Source organism: Vombatus ursinus, unplaced genomic scaffold (assembly GCF_900497805.2).
Source record: "Vombatus ursinus unplaced genomic scaffold, bare-nosed wombat genome assembly UNPS02001287.1, whole genome shotgun sequence".
In the NCBI taxonomy this organism is placed as follows: Eukaryota; Metazoa; Chordata; class Mammalia; order Diprotodontia; family Vombatidae; genus Vombatus; species Vombatus ursinus.
This window is the reverse complement of record NW_020941065.1, coordinates 15,676,559-15,700,855: the sequence shown is the minus strand read 5'-3', so window position 1 is coordinate 15,700,855 and position 24,297 is coordinate 15,676,559. Positions and strand designations below refer to the sequence as shown.

General features: G+C 51.3%; 1 protein-coding gene across 4 annotated transcripts in view; it reads left to right on the top strand.

The window, feature by feature from the left end:
• Positions 1 to 856: 856 nt before the first annotated feature.
• The window catches only part of MN1 (MN1 proto-oncogene, transcriptional regulator), a 64,836-nt gene continuing 41,395 nt past the window's right edge, over positions 857 to 24,297 (top strand). For 2 of the 4 annotated variants that reach the window (XM_027865592.1, XM_027865608.1), the window contains exon 1: positions 857 to 4,846. In XM_027865592.1, the coding sequence (XP_027721393.1) occupies positions 949 to 4,846 (3,898 nt within the window). In that variant the 5' untranslated portion in view covers positions 857 to 948. Of the gene's footprint in view, positions 4,853 to 24,297 lie in introns of all 4 variants that reach the window. The other 2 variants (XM_027865582.1, XM_027865601.1) reach the window with 1 other exon arrangement.

Here is a 24,297-nt window from a genome sequence, read left to right as displayed (position 1 = left end):
CCAGCCCCTTGGGTCCGTCACACGAGCCCGGCAGCCCGCAGAGCCAGTGGTCCGAAGCCTCCCGCTCCAGGTGCGGGACTACCCCGGCGCGTCCCAGCTCCGCCGCGAACCCAGATCGGGGCCCCCACGTTGGCCATGCGGAGCCGAGCCTCCAGCAACCGGATCCACTAGAACAGAGGCAGCTTGAACAGTGCTGTCCGGGGGAGAGTGGGGGGCGGCCGGATCAGAGCCACCCCAGCCAGCGAATACTTGGACAGCAGAGGCTCCGGAGACTCCGGGAGGGGGACCTTCCGTTCTCCAGCGCTAGCCTGCTCTGAATGACTTCCCTTCGCGGGGCCTTTCAGCTGATGCTCCTGGGGTGTAGGCGACATCTCTCCGGACCCCGAGCAATTTGGACTTGAGAAGGTGATTGCCTTTTCTCCCCTCCCCCCTTTCCCTTACCCCCCACTTTACTTTTTGTCCCCGTACGAGGCCCCGATAGCCTCCCGCCCGAGCCGCTGCGGCCCCGGGGCCGGCTCCCCCGCCCCTTCCCCGTCCCCCTTTCCCCCCTCCCAAGACCCACGCGTCTCAGTGTGACCCGCCTGGGGCATGTGGCCGGCTGCTCTCCCCCTAGAGGCCTTACCACTCTGCAAGATGTGAACCCTGCACGCGGGATTCCGGCTGAGGCAGTATATTGGGTGAGGAGCGGAGACCTCCACCCGGCCCCCCCCCCCTGCCCCCCCCCCCCCCCTCCCCGGTGTCCCAGGCCCCCGGCCCAGGCTCCGGCCCCAGGGCGAGGTGGCGGCGCGCGCTGCGCCCTCACCCAGTTGAGCGCGCCCGGAGCCGCCTCGGAGCGCCGGTCCGGGGGGCACAGCGAGCTGCTGGCAGGAGGCGCGCGGGGAGAAACAGGCTGTCATGCCCTATTGATTCTCTTCCACCCCCTGACCCTCTCCCCCCTCCCCCGAAAGTATGTTTGGCCTGGATCAGTTTGAGCCTCCGATCAGTAACAGAAACGCTGGCCAAGGCGAGAGAAACTTTGGCGAACCTGGCCTGAGCATGAACGGCCACTTCAAAGCCCCGGCTTTTCACGCGGGGGGCCCGGCAGACCCAACCATTGGCGCCTTGGGCGAGCCTCCTCTCCTGGGTATGAACATGGGCATGGCCGGGGAGGCCTACGGCTTCCACGGGCGAGGCCACTCCGAGCTGCACGCTGGGGGCCTGCAGCCGCAGCCGGTGCACGGGTTCTTCGGCAGCCAGCAGCCTCACCACGGCCACCCCGGCGGCCACCACCCTCACCAGCACCACCACCCCCACTTCGGCGGCAGCTTCGCAGGCCCGGATCCCGGTGCCTCCTGCTTGCACGGCGGCCGGCTCTTGGGCTACGGCGGCGGTGGGGGTGGCCTAGGCAGCCAGCCTGGCTTCGCCGAGGGCTACGAGCACATGGCGGACACCCAGGGGGGTGAAGGTTTCGGGCAGCAGAGGCCCGGCAACATCCCCGAGTTCCAACACCACAGCTCGGGACCCTCGGGGCACGCGGTGCCTGCCCCGTGCCTGCCCTTGGATCAGTCCCCCAACCGGGCGGCCTCCTTCCACGGCCTCCCGGCCTCCAGCAGCTCGGATTCCCACAGCCTGGAGGCGCGCAGGATGGCCAACCAAGGGGGCGTCGAGTCCCTGGAATACAATTACCCTGGCGACGGGCCCTCTGGACACTTCGACCTGCCAGTGTTTTCTCCCTCGGAGTCCGAGGGCCAGCTGCCTCACTACGGGACTGGCAGACAGGTGCCTGGGGGCGCCTTCCCCGGAGCCTCGGCCCTGCCCAGGGCCCCGGCCATGGTGGCGATGTCCAAGATTCATCCTCAGCAGCAGCAGCAGCAGCAGCAGCAGCAGCAGCAGCAGCAGCAGCAGCAGCAGCAGCACGGCGGCGGCGTGTTCTTCGAGAGGTTTGGAGGGGCCCGGAAAATGTCGGTGGGCATGGAGCCCGGGGTTAACGCGGCCAGGCACCCCTTAATGCAACAGGCCCCGCAGCCGCCCCAGCCGCAGCCCCCTCCCCCCCAGCCGCAGCCCCAGCCGCCGCCGCCGCAGCAGCAGCCGAGTTTGCTGGCCAGACAAAACTCTTGCCCCCCGGCCATCCCCCGGCAGCCCCAGGCTGAGGGCAACCCGGCCGGCGGCAGCTTACAGGACAGTGGGCCCATCCTTCAGAACCAGCATGCCCAATTCGAATACCCCATCCACAGACTGGAGAACAGGAGCATGCACCCCTATTCCGATCCAGTGTTTACCATGCAGCACCCGCCGCCTCCCCCTGCTCCCCAGCAGCCGCCGCAGGCGCCAAACCAGAGGCTGCAACACTTCGATGCCCCCTACCTGAACGTGGCTAAGAGGGCGAGGTTCGACTTCCCCAGCACCCCGACCGTGGACCGCTGCGCTTCGTGGAACGGCAGCCTGCATAGCAGCGGAGCGCTGGACAACCACCTGTCTCCTTCGGCCTACCCGGGCCTGCCGGGCGACTTCACACCCCCACTGCCGGAAAGTTTCCCCCCGGGCCCAGCCCTGCAGCATCCGGGCCCGGACCCCCAAGCCTTGCAGCAGCAGCAGCAGCAGCAGCAGCAGCAGCAGCAGCAGCAGCAGCAGCAGCAGCGCCAGAACGCGGCCCTCATGATGAAGCAGATGGCGTCCCGCACCCAGCAGCAGCAGCAGCAGCAGCAGCAGCAGCAGCAGCAGCAGCAGCGGCTGCGCCAGCCGGGCCTGGCGCCCCTCAGCCACCCCGGGGACGTAGGGCCGGGCAGTGGCCTGGTGCACGGGGGGCCGGTGGCCAGCCTGGCCCAGGCGAACTTTGAGCGGGAGGGCGGCGGGGGCGGCGGCGGGGGCGGCGGGGGCGGGGGCGCTGGGCGCATGGGGAGCTTCGACCCGCAGAACCCTCACTTGGCACCGGAGAGCGCCTGGTTCCCTGGGCCCCACCCGCCTCCTCCGCCACCGGGAGACCTCCTGCCCCGCAGGCTGGGTAGCTCCAACTTGCCCCCCGACGGTAGCCCCCACGAACTGGGCCTGGCGCAGGGCGGCCCTGGGATGCTCTTCCGGGGTCCGGGGGTGACTGGGCTAGGATTGCAAGAGTCGCTGAGGATGCCCGGTGAAGGCCACGTGCCTGCCCTCCACTCGCCGGGCTTGCACTCCCAGTTCGGGGGCAGCCTCGGTGGCCTGGGCCAGTTGCAGTCTCCCGGGGCCGGGGTGGGCCTGCCCAGCGCGCCTTCCGACCGCAGAGCGCCACCTCCCGACTTCGCGGCGCCTCCCCTGGGCGGCCAGCCGGGCTTCCCGTTCGGTGGCACCAGCCGGCAGGCCACCCCGCTGAGTAACCCCGGCGTGAGCGCCTCCCCGGGCGGCGGGGGCGGGGGCGGCGGAGGCGGGGGCGCCTACCCTCCGCAGCCCGACTTCCAGCCTAGCCAGCGGGCCTCGGCCAGCAAACTGGGCGCCCTGAGCCTGGGCTCCTTCAACAAGCCCAACTCCAAGGATAACCTTTTCGGCCAGAGCTGCCTGGCCGCCCTCTCCACCGCCTGCCAGAACATGATCGCCAGCCTCGGGGCGCCCAACCTCAACGTGACCTTCAACAAGAAGAACCAGTCCGAGAGCAAGAGGAAACTGAGCCAGACGGACTCCGACGGGGCGGTGGGCAGCGGCGGCGGGGGCGGCGCGGGGAGCTCGGGCCCGGATTACTTCCCCAGCGGAACTGCACCGGGGGGGCCGGGGCCCGGCGGCCCCGGAGGGACCAGCGGCGGAGGCGGTAAAGCCCCGGGCCCCCCTAACCCGCCGGCCCCGGGGGACGGCACGAGCCTTTCCCCCAACTACACCATCGAGGCCGCGTCGGGCAACGACGGCAAACCGGTGCCCGGAGGAGGCGGGCGGGGTCGGGGCCGCAGAAAAAGGGACAGTGGCCACGTGAGTCCCGGGACCTTCTTCGACAAGTTCTCGTCCGCTGCCGCGGCAGCGGACAGCGGGGGCTCGGGCGTGAGCCCGGGGCAGCAGGCGGCGCCCGGCCCTCCCGGTGGAAGTTCAGGCGGGGAGTCCCGAGGGGCGCCCACGCCCCACGATAAGGCCCTGACCTCCCCGTCGTGGGGCAAAGGGGCCGAGCTGCTCTTGGGCGACCAAGCCGACCTCATGTCGTCCCTGGACAGCGGCATCCAGAGCGGGGCCAAGTCGGCGGGCAGCTCCCCGCACGTCGGGGACTTCGCGGACGAGGTGAGCGCGGGCTACGCCAACGAGGACGAGGTATCGTCCAGCTCCGACAACGCGGCCTCGGCCCTGGCCAAGCCCAGCCGCAGCCCCCTGGTTACTGGCTCCCCGAAGATCCCACGGGGCCCGGCCGGGGAGCACGGACAGAAAGCGGCCCCGGGCCTAGGCGGCCTCCTCACTACCTCTACCTCGACCCCAGACAGCTACGGCCTGAGCAGCAGCAGCGGGGCGGCCCACCCGGGCACGCCGGGCCTCGAGCAGGTCCGAACCCCGACGAGCAGCACGTCGCCGCAGGACGAGATCCACCCGCTGGAGATCCTCCAGGCGCAGATTCAGCTGCAGCGGCAGCAGTTCAGCATCTCGGAGGACCAGCCGCTGGGGCCCAAGGGCGGGAGCGGCGGCGGCGGCGGCGGCAAGAAGGCCGAATGCGCCGGGGGCCAGAACGGAGACAGCGAGCTGGGCGCTTGCTGCCCCGAGGCGGTCAAGAGCGCCATGAGCACCATAGACCTGGACTCCCTAATGGCTGAGCACGGCTCCACCTGGTACATGCCCGGCGAGAAGGCTTTGCTGGACGGCCCCGAGGATGACAAGACGCTGGCGCCCTGGGAGAAGTCCAAGCCCCAGAACCCAGTCAGCAAAGAAGGTAGAGGTACCGTGCCTTCTTCCTCCCCCTTCGCCCCGATCCCCTCCTCCCCGTCTGTCTGTTTTCCCTCGGGGTCTGGCTGCGAGGCCTAGCTCCTCACCATGCTCGTGGGGAGCCTCCCCTCCTCCCACCCGGGCAGGTGCCCCTATCCTGCAGGGGAAGGAGGGCACCCTGATAGTGCCTTCCCTGACTGCCCGCTGGGATCTGGCCGCATCAGAGGCTTGCCACAAAGCCTAGGGGCTCTCTCTGGGCTGGAGCCCCTTAGAGTCCGAAAGACCTGTAGGCTCCCCTGGTGCAGGCTGGACGCCCTCGTTTGCCCTTGGGGAATAGGCCTTGTCTGCTGCTTAGCTTTAAGGGATTTCCTCTTCTCCTTTCCACCCCCTTTTTGGGTGAATTGTGGTTGGAGGGGGCTACGAGGAAAAGGCTTAGTTTGTGGCTGGGGGTAGGGGGATGAGGAAGCAGAAAAAGTTAACACCGAATCTCACCCCAGCCCTCAGGCCCCAGAGGGGCAGCGTAAGTCTGGTGGAGTAGTCTTCTCTGGGCTGTACACGTTGAGTGTCTCTCTCTTTTCCCCCCTCGCTCTTTCAACTCAGGAGCAACTTTTGCAGGAGTTAGGGGATTGCTGCACATAGGTGGAGGTAGGACTATTTGCCAAGCCCTTTCCCAAGTCATGGCAGAGACCCTGCCCTTTTCTACATCAGTGCACCAGTTGGTCTGAGGCTGGAATACCTCTCTCTCTCTCTCTCTCTCTCTCTCTCTCTCTCTCTCTCTCTCTCTCTCTGTGTGTGTGTGTGAGACTTTCCACCTCTGTCCTCCTTCAACACCCCCCCCCCCCAGATGACTGGTATTTAAATTCCCCTCCGCTGATCTGTGTCCTGAGCTGGAGGAAAGGAAGGAGGGAAGGAAGAAGGGAGGGAAGGAAGGAAGGAAGAAGAGAGGGAAGGAAGGAAGAAGGGAGAAAAGGAAGGGAGGAATGAAGGGAGGGAAGGAGGGAGGGAAAGAAGGAAGGATAGAGGGAAGAAAGAAAAAAGAAAGAGGGAGGGAAGGAAGGAAGGAAGGAAGAAAAGAAGGAAGAAGTTGCAAGACTTTTTGCCTATCTCTGAGGCCCTCCCTAATTTGACAGTTGCTCTTATAATGAATAGCTGTTTGTCTCTTGTTACTATCCTGGCTTATATTCATTGAGAATCCAGAGACCTGTCAGGGCTCCCCCAACTGTCCCTAGATTTCCTTTGGCTTTTTTTTTTTTTAACATTTTCTGTTCCTGGGGAGGGGGGCAAGTAGAGAAGAGGGGGTGATTGAGACTGACAAACTTTTCTGGGGCAAAAAACCTGGGCATATATTGTTGGGAGGCTCGGAGGGCCAAGGATTTGTCACTAGGGAGCTGCATGGGGGTGACAGATGTTTAATTCCGGCATTCGTTTCCATTATAGGTCTCCCAGTGTCTAGAGGCCATTATGAGTCTGTAAGTTGAGGGGGGAAAAGACCTTAAATGGAAAACCATTGGAGTTAAAGTGATAACCGTTCTTTTTAACCTAAAGATGACTTCGGCTCCTGTAGATTTCCGTTTTATTTTAATGAGGTCATTTTTTTTTAAGGCTAATGACTTCTTAAAATTATATATCATAATTAAAAAAAAATATGCAGGGTCTTCTTCCTTCACTCATCAGAGTATTGTCAGCCAGCCAAAAAGCAGCTTGGTTAAACCCGCCTTTTTCTTATGCCTTCCTCGTTAGTGCCCTATTTACTGGACTAGGACCTAGCTGGCTTCCTCTTCTCCTCCTCCTCCTCCTCCTGCTGCTGCTGCTGCTGCATCATCTTCTCTTCCTACTTCTCTTCTTTCCTCTAACTCCTTTTTGCTTCGTCTTCCTCTTTTTTCTTTCTCTTCTTCACTTCCCTTCTCTCTGACTCCTATCCCCCTTTCTTCCCCCTACCTTTCCTCCTTTCCCCTTCCTCCTCTTCCTTCCCTTTCTTATCTTTTCCTCCTTTTATCCCTCCTCTTCCTCTTTCTATTCCCGTTTCCTTTCCTTCTTTCCCTCCTCCCTAAATTCTTTTCACTCTCCTTTCCCTATTTCTATTTCTCTTCCTTCTTTTTGTTCTTTCCTTTCTTCCTTTTTTCTTATTTTATTCCTCTGTTCCTATTCTTCTAGCTCCCTTTCATTCTCTTCTTCCTAGTTCTCTTTCTCCTTCTCATTTTTGCTTCTCTTCATTATCATATTTCTTCTTCCTCCTCCTCCTCCTCCTTATTTTTCCTCTTCTTTCTCTCCTTATCGTTTAGCTGCTTTTCGCTTTTCCTGAGCACCGCCCCCCCCCCCCCCCCCCCCCCCCCCTCTTCTCGAGCGGCCCCTCTCTGTTGGCTGGGGCTTGTAGACAAGGGTAGCTCTTAGGTAAAAGGCACAGATAAAACGGGACTTAGGTGGCCCAGCACAACTGCTGAGATCTCCCAGCTCCCAGCTCCCAGCTTCAGGGGGGCTGGCTCTCCTCCTCGGGCTTTCTGAAGCGTGAATGGTCGGTCCCTGCCGTTTGCGTCTTTGTTCCTGGTTAATGCCCAGCCCAGGACGCTCTCCCTGGGAGCTGGAGCCGGGCGTGTTTAGCATGCACAGCAGCCGCTGGTGCCCATCAGTATTCTTCAGGCTTCACCCAGGCAAGGACATAAATTGGTTTTGTTTGGGGCCTTCCTCTCTTCTTTTCCATTTTTAAATGGAGTTGCACACAAGCGTCCTTCCTGGCCCCTTCTCGTTTATTTTCTCGTCCACAACATCTCGATTGGGCTGGATCAATAGCTAGTTAGCACAAATCACAGCTCCTGTCATTTCTACCTTGGCAAAACGCCCCTCCCCCTTCCTCCTCCCCTCAAATCATTAAAAGCAGATTGGCAAAAATGTGGTGGGGGGGGGTCAGGTGTGGGGGAGAAAAGTTCTAAAAATCTAGGCTGGCTTGGGAGATGACAAAAAACTGAAACTGATAAATACACATAGGCACCTTATGGTCATTTACATATTTTCCTGCCTTCTCTGTACACCTTGTATGGAATAAGCAGAGACGGAGAAGATGGGATGATTTGTAGGAGCTTTTCTTCTTAAAAAGCCTCTTTGGGGTTTCAGTAGGAAAAAGAAATGAAATGACCTCTGATTGGAGAAATGTCCTTAAAGAAATGACCCTCGTCTGGAATTGAGGTGTTTATTTTTGGAAAGAGTATCTGGTGGTATTGCTTTACTTCACACACCCCCCCCCCCCCACCAAAAAAAGGAAAAGTGGGTCCTATCCTTGGCATTGTCCTCAGGGATTAGCTCCAGAGCTGCTGAGCTTAGCCAGTGAACGTCAGTGGGCAGGAAGGGACCCCAGTTCCTTGGTTCTCTTTGTCTCTTGCTCTGTGATGTGGGAAAGGAGGAAGCCAAACCTTCCTCTCAATAAAGCCTGGAATTTTGGTTTGTGTCAGACCCTGGTTCATCTCGACCCACCATCCAGAGCCTTCCAGGGTATCTCATTGAGATCTCACTTTTCCCTCCCTGGCAGTAAATAAGAAAGATTAAACTTTTCATTATGATGAGAGCCTGCTGCTCCCATCTGCCTACATTGTACAGCTAGATTCCCTCCTTCGTTACAGATAGCCCTGCGTGTTCTTTCCCGATAAGCATCTCAGGGCTGACCACTCTCTCTGGCGTTGGCTTCTTTCTTGAGGTGGAAGGTCAGGGCCTGTTCTTAAAACAAAACAAAACAAAACAAAAAAACCAACAATTCCATAAGCAATCTGTGGGCCCTGTCTCAAAAATTAGCTGTTGCTTAGGGGAAAACATGCCAATCTACATCCCCCCAACCTTAGCATTCGAGGCTTAGGAGGGAAAAGACCCTTCATCCTCCAAGGAAAAGTACCTACTTTATTTTGTCACCCACTATAAAATACTTAGCTATTGGAATGATTAAATATTAACACCATTTCGGAATTCTTCCCACCCTGGTGACAAAATACCAGTCCTGTGTTTAGCAAAATGATCCACACCCAGGCTCGAAGGCCCAAATAACTCTTCCGGATGGCATAGAGTATAAAACTCCTGAGACGTGCCCAGACTCTCCTATGGGCTCCCATGTTTTTCCTCTAGGCGGGAGATGTTGTGAGAACTTACACCACGACTCCCAGCCCTGCAAAGTCTGAAGCCAAACATCCCGTGAGATGTAGTAACGTAAAGCCTTCTCTGCCATGGCTTCCTAGATGGTCTCAGGGAAAACAAGTGAAAATTATACAAAAGAGAAAGACACAACGTTCACTTTGGAAAAGTAGTTCTTAAGTGGCAGATGTCCCAAACTGGAAACACAAAAAAGTCAGATAGGGACATTTTGAAATGTACTCACCCTGCTTTTTAGAAGACAGGCTGGAAAAAATTGACTTAGGGAGTCTATAGATGGGTTTGTGCCTCTAAGGACTTATGTGATTGAACAGGGTGACTGCTAAGGGAGATGGTAACTGTTTATATCTTAAAATTTCTCTCTCTTTTTTTCCCCCACCCCACCCAATTTTTATCCCTTCCTGTGAAGATGTCTGGTTTTGGTGGATTTCTGGGCAGATGGAAAAATGGCCAATACCATTAGATTCTTGAATCACCAGATTTTCATGGAGGTGGGAGGGGGGAGAAAAGTGGTTCTTTCCTCCCTTTTTTGTGGTCTGCCTATTTGTTTTAAGACAACCTAAATTCTTGGTATCCTAGAGTAAGTTCACACTTATCAAGTGCCTGGGGGACTCTTTCAGGATTAGAAATCTATAGCAGTCCAAACACTCGATTCGGTCTCCTCAACTGATGGGGTGTCGGTGGATCGTGGTCCCTTTTCAAGAACAGTTTTGCATTGATCTGAGAGGAGCCATTGGGAACTCTTGCTTCCTTCTGTTATCTGGCCCCAAAGAAGAAAACCTTTGGGTGGGGAGGAGGACTTAAGAAAAACTGAGCCCCCTTAGTACCATTAGGATAACCCTATGTTTGTACCAGTCTCAGGGCTGACAGGTCTGAAATCGGCAGCTGAATTGTGGCAAGAAAGAGCCTTGAATTGGGTGTCAGAGGACTTGGGGGAGGTAAATTCTGACTCTGCTCCTTCCTACCTGGGTGACCTTGGCTAAGTCCCTTCCCCTTTCTAGACCTCAGTTTCCTTCTTTTATCAAATCAGCAGTATTAGACACAGAAGCTCCAAAGGCAGTTCCCAGCTCTGAAAACTATGACTTTATTTAGGAAGTCGTATTCTGAGAATTGACTCCCACTCCTCCCTCCCCTCTACCGCAGTCCCTCTCAAAACGTTTTTTACTGATGGTTTGAAAATTCAAGGTCAACTGAAATTAGACTTAAATGATGGGAAGTGAGGTACTTTGGAGAGCCTTAGTTTGTTTTATTATTATTTTTTCCCTGTCAGAATTTCTAAGGTCCCTGCCTCCGTATGGCATGTGTAGTCGAGAACTGTGTAACCTAAACCTTTACAGGTGTTAATCAGGGGAGATGTAAACAGAGCAGGCTTCAGTACCTTTATGGGGAGGGGAGGGGGGCAGGAATCCTGTTTTCACTTAACCAGCCCAGTCCCCAGAACTACTCCTGATGTTCCGTGGCTCTTTAATATTTCACTGCAGTAATAAACCTGTCTCTCAGACAAGCCAAGCAGCATAACCCCACCCCCCCAGCCCCGCACACATCTGCAATTATCCATTTCCAATAAATATTAATAAAGGACAGACAATTTAAAGCTAGGGAGGTAGGGCAGCGTAGAAGTCGTCCCTTTCTTTCCTCTGCCACTGAATTTTTGCAACTGCTTTTCTTTTAAATAGCTAGAGCTCGGTATAATATTTATTATTGTTGTTTTATATAATAATTATATACATACACATATCTACATATATGTGTATATATATGTAAATATATACCATATACATACATGCATATATACACATGCACACATGTACACACACTCACATATGTGGAGAGTGAGAGGCTGCCCCCGGGGAATCGCCTTCTTTAATATGAATTCATTTACATTTCTCCCAAGTTCCCTTCAGACCCAGTAAAGCAGAGGAAACATTAGACTATTGAAAGGTTCTCTTATTTTATTGAGATTTCTAGGAAAGGAGTGAGGCTCTATCTGTAAACTAATTTCTCTTTCTAGCAATGACATTCACCGATCCCTCATATGATTTTGTTTGCCTGACAGAGGTATTTAAACTTCCACAAAGCCTCTTAATAGTTACTGAAAATGCTGCCATCCTTGCCAAGAAGTTATGCGATATACTCTGCTGTTAGGAAATATACATCTTTAATAAATAATTCATACTGGATGGGTGACATGTTCTGAGGAGGGAATTCTCCCCCGATGACCGTTATTGGGAAGACTTGATGAAGCCTCTGATGGGGAAGCTGGCCTCAGCCCTTAAAATCGTCCAGTTGGGGATTGTGTCTCCCTCCCACTTTTCCTAACCCTACCCCAATCCTATGACAATCCCACTGTATCATTTCTTCTGCCCAGGTCTCCCCTGTGCCAACCATATTGAAGGGGATGACCTGGGAGAGCAGACTGACCTACCAGGTCAGTTTGCTTCGTTTGGGAAGTGAAAATACTGCAGCTCTTTGACATAAAGTCTGTCCTGTGTAGGGGCAGGTGGGCTCAGGGATCACCTCAATTGTATCATAAAACACTGGACATGGTGGGGATTTATCGGCCCTTCAGAAACCCTAGATACCATGGTGATCTCCCTCTCTCCTCCTGATGTCAGCCTTCTTTCCCAACTCCCACTCCTCCGACGTCTCTTCCTCCCAAGAAGTGCGACTAGCATAACTTTTCTTGTTTGGAGTCAGAATTTCAACTCGCCAGAGATGTTTATTTAGGGAATTCTTTCCAATTTTAGAGCCACTTGGGGTGGACAGATTTCAGTGTGGAGATTGGTATTTACATATGCAGGCAATTTGGAGTGCGTGATGGCAAGAGATGTCATGTGTGTTGGGGTATGTGTTGGTATGTGTGTGTTGTGTGTGTATTTGTGTGTGTGCGTGCGTGCGTGTGTGTGTGTGTGTGTGTGTGTGTGTGTGTGTTTGTGTGTGTGTGTGTGTGTGTAGGTTCTTGGAAGCCCTTTGGAAGGGCCTGGGTTCTGCTCAGACCTGTTGCCATGTGAGGGAGGGAGGAGTGGGACAGGAAAATAAGTGGCCCATAGACCTGCCTGGAATGGTGTGGCGAGGCCAGACACCAGGTTTTCATAAGCAGTCACCCAGAGGGAAATGGTGCCCCTGTGTAATTCTCTAGGTGGAAGATGGAGACAGGCTCACATACACATAACACTCCCATTTCTAACAAATGATCAGGCTGTCCAGAGCAATCTACTTCCTGGTTATTTTTAGAAAGGAAGAGCAGGGAAGAAATTAGTGAGATCCAGACTCCATCGACGGCTTTGACTGAAAAGGTCTGAGTTTTGTGAGACATGGCACGAAAGGGAGTGGACGGACAAAAATAAAGATTAGGGTGAGGCGGCTATGTGTGCTCTTTTGGAGCAGAGGGAATCTGCAGGTGGCAGCTGTATTTCAGAGAGGCATGTTCCATCCCTCTAGCCACCCCAAGACAGCCCATGCCATATTGGGTTGGGATGGGGAGCCTCTGTGTGTGTGTGTGTTCTCGTATGTCGTTCTGTGGGTCTGTCTGTATGGGTCTATACTGAGACTATTGATTGGTTTGGGTCTTCTAGAGCAACGCTAGTTTGCCACTGGAAATCTCCATTCCTATCATCGTTTTTGTAGCAATGACGAGCTTGCCAACAGTGGCAGATTCTTCTGCTTTTCCTAAAAGTTACTTGTGGCCTCTGTTGCTCTTTGGGTCAGGGACAGAGTCTTTGTAGAATGACCCAGATAAGGGCCCAATCCAAACCCCTAATCAGCCTCTCTCTATCATCCATCATAATGATGCTGGAGTTTTGATTAGAAGATGCCTTTGAAAGTACATATTTCTGAGGGCAAAACTTTCTTTTTGTTGAGGGTTAAGAAAAAAAACCCCAGCATATAAATGGGACTGAATAAAGGTCAGCCAGTTTACTTTGGGGAGACTTTTGAAAAACACCATCCTCTTGGGGTATAATTATTCTAGGACATGCCTGACTGCTTTGTTTGGAGAGGCTGTGTTTTAATCAGCTGTTCATGAGCTTTGGGGTGATGAGGGGCCGCCCTGGACATGACATCTGACCAGAGATGTTGTAGAAGAAGAAAAAGGCTATGTAATGTTTTAGAACCTTGAGATCCACTTGGTGCTTATCTACCAAACTACTATGTCCACATTTTGGAATTTTGGCCTTGATTAAAAACAAAATGCATGGCATTCTATCGGGGTAGAAACTACATCCCAGGTAGAGCAGGATAGTAGTATATTGAGGGCAAAGAGTTGTAGGTAGGGGAATTGTCTGGCCACCCAGACTGGGAAGCCCTGTGTGATGATAGCAAGGTTAGTTTCCTAATTCTTCTCCTCCTTGAGATGGACCAGGGAGAGAACTTTCCAGCCCCATAGCCTTGCTGAGTGAAGATTTAGCCTGCAGAGCTCCGATCCAAACGCTGTTTAAGTGGAAGCCTTTGATTCAACAGCTGGAGAGCTTGGTGTGTTCATTTCAGTGAGCTCACCGGCTTTCATATTTCATTGAGAACATCGTAGGTGGTACGGGACCATCTCTCTCCAATGCTGCCCCCTCCCCTTGCCCCCTGCTGCAATTTAAAACAAAGCAGAGAAAAGCTAGCTTGTATGGTTTGCTCTCCTGATTGAAGAAGACAGAAGCTCATGGTGGTGGATGAGGTGTTCATATTTTCTTCCTCACCGATATAATCAAAACGGTGCTTTATTTCCAGCCTCCATCTTGTCTCCCCTTTCTACGCTGCCCTTAGAAAATGTGTTGTTTCTGTGACATAACTGATTTCTGGTTATGAGTTTAAAAGCATGCGTGTGTGTGTGTGTGTGTGTGTGTGTGTGTGTGTATTGTGTGTATGTCTGTGGTTTCTGCTGTTTTGATTTCTTTCTTACTTTACCTAGTGCCGGGATTTCTTTTAATTGACAGACCAATATGAAAATCAGATCTGCTTCTGGAAGCTAGCTTAAGGATCTAGTGACCAAAAGCGATCCTTTGCTTACCAGTGATTCTGTGACTGAGTTGTCAAAGTTCTGTCTTTTGGAAAAGCTAGAAAAGGCAGGGATGGGGCGGGGGTGGGAGTAGGGAGAGAGAGAGAGAGAGAGACATACGCACAGAGATCCAGAGAGAAAGGGACAGTGAGATACATACACATAGACCAAGAAAAGGGTGTCAGCAGAGAGATCCACATAGAAGAGACAGAGAAACACATCGAAATGAAGAGAGAATGAAAGAACAGAGTCAGAGACACAGGAAAAAAAGGGAAAAGAAAAAGACAGGCATACAGACACAGAGAAAAAAGGGAACAGTCAGAGAGAAACACAGAGAAAAAGAGGGGAAAAGAGAAAAACAGAGACAGAGAAAAAAGGCAAAAGGGATAGACGTATGGAGCTCCACACACAAACATAGAGAAAGGGGGAAAGAGAATTCAGACACTAATGGAAAGAGAAAGAAGGGAAAAGAGAGACAGACACAGTGAGAGAAAGTAGGGGAAGGAGAGAATCAGACGCACACAGGCAGAGAGAAAAGAGAGCCAGATACACACAAAGAGAGACAGACAGACAGACAGACATGGGAGGGGGAGGGGACGGTAAGAGAAATAGACGAGACAGATGGAGGTAGATGGAGAAAGAGACAGAGACAAATACAAAGAAGGACAGATGGAGATAGAGATAGACAGACAGACAGATGCTTGGAACAGGTCTCATTTTTACACATGGTATGGCTGGAGAAAATCTCAACATTTACTCAGAGATCACCTAACTTTTCCATGTCTCTGTAGAAAATATAAAAGGACTTTGGTGTTCTTTGGGGCCAAGGAGCTGGGCTAAATCTTCCCTCTCCCTGCTTCTTGGTGCACTACGTCTCCTGGAATTCCATCAAAAACAAAATGGCCTGGATATATGAGACTCTGGTATTTCTCTTTTCCTACTCCTCATGGCTAATAGTTTTCAATTCCCCCTCCCTACCCCCGACTATCTGAAAGAGGGTACTCTTTGAGTGGGAAAAAAAAAAAGGATTTGACATGAAGCTAACTTTCATTTGAAGTCAAAGCTCCATAAGAAATTGAGTCCCAAAGATGTGGTTTTTTTTCTGAGGCCCCTTTGGTCAGAGCTTCAGTTAACTAGGCTGGCGCAGGAAAAGTTGTTTGCGGGAATTTTCCGCATCCCCCAGGATCATGGTGGGAACACTTGACCCCTAACTAGTGACTCACCCACCACCATCTGCTGGTCTTGTCCCCTGGACTCTACGGCCAGTGCAGGGTCCCAAGTCAGGCCCCATAGACGCTGTCTAGTTTACTCTTTCCCAGAGACTGTGTCTTTAAACGGAAATACCCCACGAATTGCGCTCAATGGGGCTCTTTGGCGGGAATGTCTTCGATGGTGGGGCCTGAGAAAAGAGAAACACAAAAAGGTCCCAAGAGACCTTCGTCTTTGTCTCCCTCTCCAGCTCTTAGATGAGGCTGAGGGGCGAGGTCACATTGGATCTTTGGCTGGGAGTGTGTCTAGAATGTCAGAACAAGCAAGACCTAGGGGAGAAAACGGCTTTGGCCGAGTGAGCCTGCTTGGATCAAATCAAGGCCGGGGTCGCCACGAATTTCAGGCACCCATTCAGAGTGTATTGGTCAGACTGGGGGAAGGTTACAGAAATGGTGTTTGCAGTGGGTATAGGGGTGTGTGCATGGGGGGATTTATTTATTTTGTCTTGTCAACATGGAGGAGTTGGTATGTTGAGGGCCATGGGCCTTGGTGAACTGTACCTCTGATCTGAAATGACAGAAAGCTAGGACTTTTATTGTTAGATTGGCTGGGATAGTGTGTCCTGCTTCATCAGCTTTTGGGGAGGGTGATGAAACCATTTAGGGTGTGAGAAAAAGAATCACATTTATTATATAAAGCCCCTTGTTGTAGGTAGACTGTACCTAGCCATAAGTAATATTCTTTGTTTAGGGTGGGGCGGCTGGCAGCAGACAGACCCTATAGATCTATCTTTGGAATTATTGGTAACACCTCCTCAAGACCTGAGGTCAATCAGTCCCTTACCGCCTTTGGCCCAGGTTTCAAACTGGTCTTCTGCTTGTGTGGATCTGTCTGGTGATACGCAGTTGTATGGACAGGAGGCATCGAATGATGCCCTCAGTGGAGGTCTGTTAGTGCTCAGACACGGTTTCTGTTTAGAAGGGGGCTGGGGTGGGGATGGTGGTGGGCCTGACTGCAGGGCCCAGGAGAGGGGGGCTGTTGGCTGAGTTCTTCATGAATAACTCCTCTCTTGCCAACTTGCTCGTGAGGGAGACCTCCGTGCCAGGAGGACAGGCTTCTGGTTTCTTACCCAAACCCCTGAGACATTTAAATATCAGAGGGAACATGGAAGAAAAAAAAAAAAGACAATCCCCAAATGAGGGATGAATCTTCACCTGCTAACTAACTCTCCTCTCGGCCACAATTTCCCAGTGTGACCATGTTTGGTAGGATATGTGTTCTTGGTCAGTCTTAGTTACCTTCAATGATGTCTTTGGTTTGCTCAGAGAAGGGCTCACTTAATTGGAATTGCAGGACAGTCTGCTATCATCTTCCCATGGTAGGATTTCTTTTCTTCCCCTCCGAATGGTAAAGGGGCAAAAGGAGATAAAATGAAGAGCTGAATGAAGAGGTTTTTGAACTCCCCAAAAGCCCAGGAATGGATGGAAAGGAAGGGAAAAAGCCAAGAGTAGGTAGGGTTGGCCTCCTGCCTTCCCACCCTGCCTGGAGGTGACGCCTCCCCTTCTCCCCACCAGCCCCCAAATCATTGTTGATAAACCTTCTGCTCGATCATGGCAAGGCCTAAATTGGCTGAAAATAAACTGACCTCTTAAATGGCCTGGTATGTTACTTTTTGTTGCTATTAGAGAGACCTCATTCTTTTTTTCGTATTGGGGAAAGGAGGAGTCGGAGGTGGTGGGGGAAAGGTTTTAGACCAAATTTGGTTTGAAAGCAGGAACAATTTAATGATCCTTCTACTGCGAAAATGTCCAAATTGTTTTGTTTGTCTTAGCTAGTTGTCCATGAAACACAAATATACAGTCATGCAGAGGTTGAGCATGAAATTAATTTTTTTTTTTTACAAAGAGTTTCCTCTCCCTGAAACTTGAGGGCTTTTTATTCTGAAATAGCAAACTGGTTTCCACGTTTCCCTGCGGCAGGGTTCTCTCAGTGTATCTTTACATGAAATCTGGCTGGATTTTGCCTCAGAAGAGAGACAGCCTGGACCTCCCTGTAAATCTCACTTCTTCGGGTTAGTTAGCTCATAAGCATTTCTTTATTGTCTGCCTAGAGTGATAAGGAGAGGCATGGAGGACCGTGTGTTAAGCTCTGGTAACTGCATGAAGGTATCCTCACCCCAGATTCCTCCCTTCTGCCAGGACAGGGCGGTCCAGCAGTGGCCCTTTATCCTGATCTGTTGCCAAAGAGGAAGGAGGACAGGAGGACCCTCTTTTCAGAAGTGGCTTTCCAGTTCCTAAGTCCTTTGTGCTCATGGCCAAAGAAATGAAATTTCTCTTGCTTTTTCCTTTGTTCCCGGGGCCATAGAAAGTTTCAGGGCATAAATTATTAATCTGTTTGTAGCGATCTACAAAATGACTACATGTCCATCTGTATCCCTGAGCATGGAGGGAAGGAAGGCTGGTCAGAAGGGCAGGACAGTGAAACTGAAGATGTCCGTTCAGAGGAGGAAGGGTGTGTGTGTGTGGATGCTGGGGATGGGGGGGGGGGGGACTTGCTCACGTACTGTTCTGACAAATGGTAACAGAACACGCTGGCTCCAGAGAAGCCCAGATCAGATTGGCAAAGGTCTCCATCGCTTGGAGACCATGATGTGGCCTCCCTTCTCAGTGGTCTCAAAAGAAGAAAGAATGTCAGTTTGATGGCCCGAACTTTTCTCCCACCACTCTCTGTTTCTGATCGATGATTAAACATCTCTTGTTAGTGGTTGACTTTTTGGGAAGAGTGCTTGGTGACAATGGTCCTGGATAAGATACTTTCCCAAAAGCTTCTCCAGTTGTTTTTTTTTAAACATTTTAAATGAGTTCATCCTGAAGACCCATTTTCTTTTCAAGAAGTAGGTGGGGGAGCTAATCTGTCGGCCCGAATCAGACAGAAATGAACTTCCCCAGGCTGAGAAAACACACATTTGGCGAGATGGCGATACAATTACTTTTTTTTATGTGGGCCTATTAAGTGTAATGGAGGTTTGGTGCCTGGCCTTAAATTCGGAAGGGTCTTTATATAAGCCCTTAAAACAGAAGTCGTTTCCTCTAATTACAAAACGGGCATAGGCCAGGCCGGTAAATCTGACTGGTGGAGTTGGCTATAGGTCTTGGGGATGGGGACTAGGGTGGGAGAGGAAAAAGGGGCACCTGTTACCTGTATATACTGTATAATTAGTATATTTCCAGATTCCTAGTTTTGAAGATTGCCCCAACAGAGGCCAACAGAGCCCAAGCATACTGGGAGCTCTGAACGAGTCAGAGAGATCAAGAGATTTGGGGATTGGGTACTCGGGAAGGGGGCTGCCTCAGGAGGTAGTGAGCTCCCCCTCATCAGAGCTCTGTAAGCACAGGATGGATGACCACTTGTTTGGTTCTTGTCGTTTATATTCTGTTTGGGATATCGGTTGTTCTGGCTGGCACCTGAGGTCCCTCCCAGCTCAGGCGCTCTGTGATTTTGTGTGTTTGTCTCTCCATTAAATGGATTTGGCTAGCCAGTTTGCTGGTGTAGAGTCAACAGAGAAAATCGGGTTTTTCTTTTTTTTTTTGAGCCAGAGAGAAACGTACGTGCAGATAGTGTTTTGAAACTTCTGGAATTCTGGCAGAATTGGAGGCATTCAGAACTGATCGTTTTCCAGGCTGGTGTCCCATCTCAGGGAGGGTCCGGTTTGGCAACCTTCTGCCCAGAGCAGGGTTGCTACTGCTCCACGGGGTGTGTTTCTCCTTCTTGGCTTGGCCCAAGAAGGCCAGGGCACCCAAGATTGGGGCCAGTTTGTTGAAAGCAGTCTTGTTTAACTCATGCTCGCTTTTTTTCCTTTCAAATAGAAGGTTTGCAGGGGGGTGGGGTGAAGAAATGTCGCTGAATTGGGTAAATCTCAGCCTGACGTGTTTGTTTGATAGCTTAAAAAACATTTTGTTTTCATGGATCGCTTTTCATTCTTTCCACGTAGGATAGAAAGTGGAAGGTTCCCAAACTGTAGAAATAGTGAAGATATGAGTGTGTGTGTGTGTGTGTGTGTGTGTGTGTGTGTGTACGTGTACGCGCGCTACATGGTGAGTGTAGACCAACATTTGTACGTGCCCACAGTTTCTTAGCTGATCAAGGGATCAGGAGAATCTGAGTAAAACTTAAACCATTTTATTCCTTTTTCACTCTGCTCCCCAACAAGATCCCAGAGGTCTCTCAGTGATATTTGTTTTGTCCTTTAAAAAAAAAAAAGAAGAGCATTCAGTCTTCCATCTGAAGTCCCTGTTGGAATAGATTTTAAAGAATTATTTATTCAAAGTGCTTGAAGACCACGCCAGCCCTCAGCCATCGGGCTGCCCCCAGTACTAATGGCAGTGAGGCCTATTACAGAACCGTGAAAGAATATTGTAAATGGCTTATGCAGAAAAACCATTTAGATAAAAATGCAATCTTCCCCTCCACATCGAGGGCCAGGAATTAATAGCACATCCTTTCTAAATGGGTATTTTTATATTATATTTTTACCCTAATGAAATTCTTTCCCCAAACAGGAGCGGGTTTCATCGGAAACTTTGGAGGGAAATTGATCTGTTTTTATCCCTTCGAAACCAGTGTCCCAGTTTCTGTAGCTTCCTCTGCCCCCTCCCCTCCCCTCTTCACCGGCCTTGTTAAGGTCTCTTGAGCAAAAGCCTCACGAAAGGCTCGGCCTCTAACTCTGTGGAAGCTGGGGCTGGAGTAAGGAAGTGGCTTGATTTTCACACAATTTGGTTTTCTTTTCCTCTTTCAGGATGTGGTTTTACGAGATGATTACCCATTTCAGAAAACAGGGTAAATATATGTGGCTCAGCTGTTTATTTGGAGAGGGTGCTGGGCCTGGACCTGAGGTACCTGGTCCAGTCCTGCTTGACCACTATGGGATTAGATTGAGGCAAGTTCCTTGTCCTTTCCGAGCCCCATTTCCCTTGGCTAGAAAACGTGGGACTAGATCTTGGTGACTTCTAAGGTTCCTTCCAGCTCTGAAGTCTATGATGTCCCGAGGTCACTTTGAGTCTTTGGAGGCTTAGTTTTTCCATCTTTAAAATAAAGGAGGGGGTGGAGACGATGACTTCTGAGGGCTCTTCTGTCTCTAAAGCCTGGGTGACCTGGAGATGGTCTATTGAAGGAGCTTTGCAAATCTTAAAATACTATATACATGTAAGCTTTAAAAAATTTTACTTTGAGGCTCCTCAGAGCTTCAGTTTCCCCATCTGTAAATAGGGTTGACAGTCATTGGCCTGCGTACCTGGTAGGGTTGTATGATGATTCACTGAGAGGTCAAGGCCATTATAAGTGGAAGGGATTATTGATATTATTGTGAAGAGACAATGTGGCCTATTGGATGGAGACCTGGCCTTGGAATCAAGAAGATCTGGGTTCAAGTCTAGCCTCTGAAACATACTTGCTGTGTGACCCTGGCTAAGTCACTTAACTTGTTAATGCCCCTTGGCAATTCTCTAAGACTCTTAAGTTGCAGAGAAGGTACCAACCTTCATTGGTGGAGAGCGTCTCCTTCTAAGAAGTTCCCTACACCCAATGAAATCAGAGATCCAAACGCAATTATTACTGTTATTTTTAGTCTCCCCGCCCCCTTCTCCACCAAGGTGGATGATACAGGTTATGCCCCCAGCTCTCTGGGGACCCTCCTGCCAGGCTTATCTGACATCCTACAGAAGCCACATTTTCTTCCCTCTGTCGTCCCTCCCCGTTCTGCTTTGACATCAATGCTGGGCCGGCCGCCATCCTTTTCCCAAACCCTGGGCACAGATGGGCTTCCAACCAGAGCACATATGTTGCCATTATCTGAAAGATTCCTATTCAGAACAGCCTCTTTGTCGTGGGTCCTAACCTCCCGGAGATGGGCCTTGTCTGTTACTCTTGCAAGGTGAGGTTTTTCAAGAAAGGGACAGAACCTGACAACAGCACCCGAACAGAGGCCATTGGCAGAAAAAGTGACTTTGGAGATCTTTGTTTGGGTTCCCTCCTCCCCGAGGCTCATTTGTCTTTTCAGGGAATGTTTGTTGTTGTGGTCGTTGGTGGATGAGTAGTTTGTGCTAATGTCTGCCACTAACTAATCACATAAGGCTGGAAGGGGACCTTCCAATCTTTTCATTTCATGGCAGAGGACAATGAGGCCCATGGACATGAGGGGACTTTTCCAGAGTCACATAAGTGGCAAATAGAAGAGCCAGGATAGGAAAGACTCCTACTACAGATCTGACATTCATTATGCTAAAGAATATCGCTTCAGATCAGAATGTTAGAGATGGAAGGGTCTTTAGAACATAGAACATAGAATGTTAGAGCAGGAAAGAACTTTTAAATGTAGAACGTCGGAACTAGAAAGAGTCTTAGAACATAGAATATCAGAGCTGGATGGGGACTTAGAAGAGGCAGTCTGGTATGGTGGAAAGAATGCTGGGTTTGGAGTCATTGATTAAAATCCCAGCTCTGCCTCAGTGACTTTGGGCAACTCACTCACATTCTGTGTGCCTGAAGCCATCCTTAAAATGAGGGACTTGGGCTAGCTAGCCACTAGGGTCTCTTTCAGCTCTGTTGTCTACGATCTGAGATCCTACCAATGATGGACACCGCCAATGGGTGGGACCTTAGAACGGAGAATGTCAGAGCTGGGAAGGCCCATAGAACATAAACTACCAGAGTTGGGAAGGGTTTTAGAATAGAAGATAACAGGACTAGAAGGATTCTTTGAGCTGGGAAAGGCCTTAAAACATAAATCATGAAATATTTTTTTTCATGAGATCAAGGAACCCTTAGAGATTATTTGGTCTAAACCCTTCATTTTACAGAAGAGGAAACTAAAGTCCAGAGACTGACTTGTTGGAAGTCAGAGCCAGGACCAAGACCCAAGACCCTTTTCTTCCAGTTCCCCACTGTATCATGTTGCTTTGGGGCTGTGGTTGCTAAGCATGAACGCAGACCTGCATCAGGGCCCGAAGCCTCTATTCTCAGCACTTTATAAAGGGCCTAAGACCCTTGGAGGAAAGGTGTGCTGATTACGGAAGCAGGGCTAATAATAATTCTCAATGAATCACAAAATGCTAGGCCTGGAAGGGAGCTCAGAGATTGCTATTCCAACCTCTCCTTTTATAAATGAGAATACTCAGAGAGGGAGTCAGCTTTCTAGGGTCACCCAAGTGCCCCCAAGGCCCTTAGGCAGGGTGGGTGATATAATCCCCATTTCATAGATGAAGTGAAGGGATTTACACAATGACAACCACCAACCTTAGGCAGAGGCAGGCCTAAAGTTAGGTCTTCTGGCTCCCAAGCCCTTAATAATATTAGGCACAAGATAACAGGACCGAACGGATGAACACACGCAGGGACAGCCCTCAGACACCACTGTGTAGGGGTAGTGAGGCGGGGCTCTGCCTCCTGGGGTGGGGAGGCAGGTTAGCGTCCTGTAGCTCTCTTTTCCTTTCAGCCTGTGATATCCCGGGCAGACCCCAATACACAGCTGCCTTTGACTCTGGCTCCTCGGAGTCACGGGTCAATGCCTGCTGTATGTGAATGCCCGGGTCTTTTCTCTTCCCCTTGACAGCCTTCCCTTGGATTCGAAGGAACACTTCCCTGATATGAGTGAGTAATGGTCACTCTTCCGCATATGGCGGTATTCAGAGATGAGCAGGCGCACTTGGGGCCTCTGAGGCTTGGCTTGGACCATAAACTCTCCCCATCCTCTGTCAATAAAAAAATTAAACCCCAACTCCCCCGGCCCTCAAATACCTCCTCCTCTAAGAAGGCAGGGTTTGGATTTTATAAAAGCAAGCGGTTTGGAGGTGGGGGGCTGGGGAGAAAGGAAGCCCTTTCCAAGAAATCTACCCTTCTTGAATAGCCTGGTTTTGTTCAGTCAGCCGGCGACAGAAGCACACCGACGGCTAGCTAGCCAGAGAAACCCAGTGTTTTTTAGCCACCAGGCAGGAGGGAAGCTTCATCTTTAGAATAATTAGCTGTGAAGTGAGTCAGCTGGGAGAAGTTTTGCCTTACGTGGGTTCCCCTCTACCTCTAGTTGTTTATTTTTACGGTTTCTGTATTAAATAGACTGGGAAGCAATTTCCTTATTTCTCTAAGCATTGTTCTCTGGAGCGGGTAAGAGTAGACAGCGCTGATAAAGGGGGGCCCTGTGGGAAGTGAGCAAGTCTGTGCTGCCAGACAAACAGGGGTCTCTCTCTATAACCCCGTCCCCTGGGAGGATTGGCCTCTTGGGCCCCTTGGGCCCTGGGAAGTGGCTTTCGACAACATACACCACTGTGATTTCCAGATGGAGATGTCCTTGTTGGGACGCTCACAAGTATTCCTCCCTTCCTCACTCCCCAAATGAAGTCATCCCCGTTCCAGCTCGCTTCGCGGGTCCCCCCTTCAGGCTGAAAAACAACCGATCCCCTCCATCTCCCTGAGCGGCCAAATCCTCTGCTAAATCGGTCAGGGCATGCAAGAGACAGAGTTTGAGAATCTCAGGGTGGGCGAGGGACCTGAGAAATCATAGAACAGTCCACTGGGTTTGGGGTCAGAGGGTTTCAGTCCTGACTCCGACGCTAGCCTGGGTAAGCTGGCCTTGGGTAAGTCACTCATCTCTGGGCCTCAGTTTCCTTAGCTATAAAATAAAGGTGGGGACTAGGTGATGTCCCTTTCAAGTCCAGATTTAGAACGCTCATCAATAGATGACGAACACTGTGATGGTGATAGTGGTGACACCGGGGAAGAGCTTAGAAGTTTGCAGAGCTTCTTAAAGTCTTCAGGCTTTATCTCATTCTGCCTTCACAATAGCCCCTGGCGGGGAAGGTACTGTCAAGATTATTATTTCCTATCGGTGGAGTGACTTCTTCAGGGTCCCTGGTGTGTAAGTCTCAGAGGCAGGATTTGAACCTGAGTCTCTGTGACTCTGTTTCCAGTGTGAAGTCTGCCACGTCCTGCTGCCTCTAACCTACCCCAGCCTAAGCTGTGGGTTTGCTGGCGTGCGAGGGGCTAGATCCTGAACTTTGTTCTCCCTGGGGAAATAAAGCCCAAAGTCTTTCATTCTGCGTTCTAAGGCCCCTCCCAGCCCTAACATCCCCTGTTCTAAGGCCCCTCCC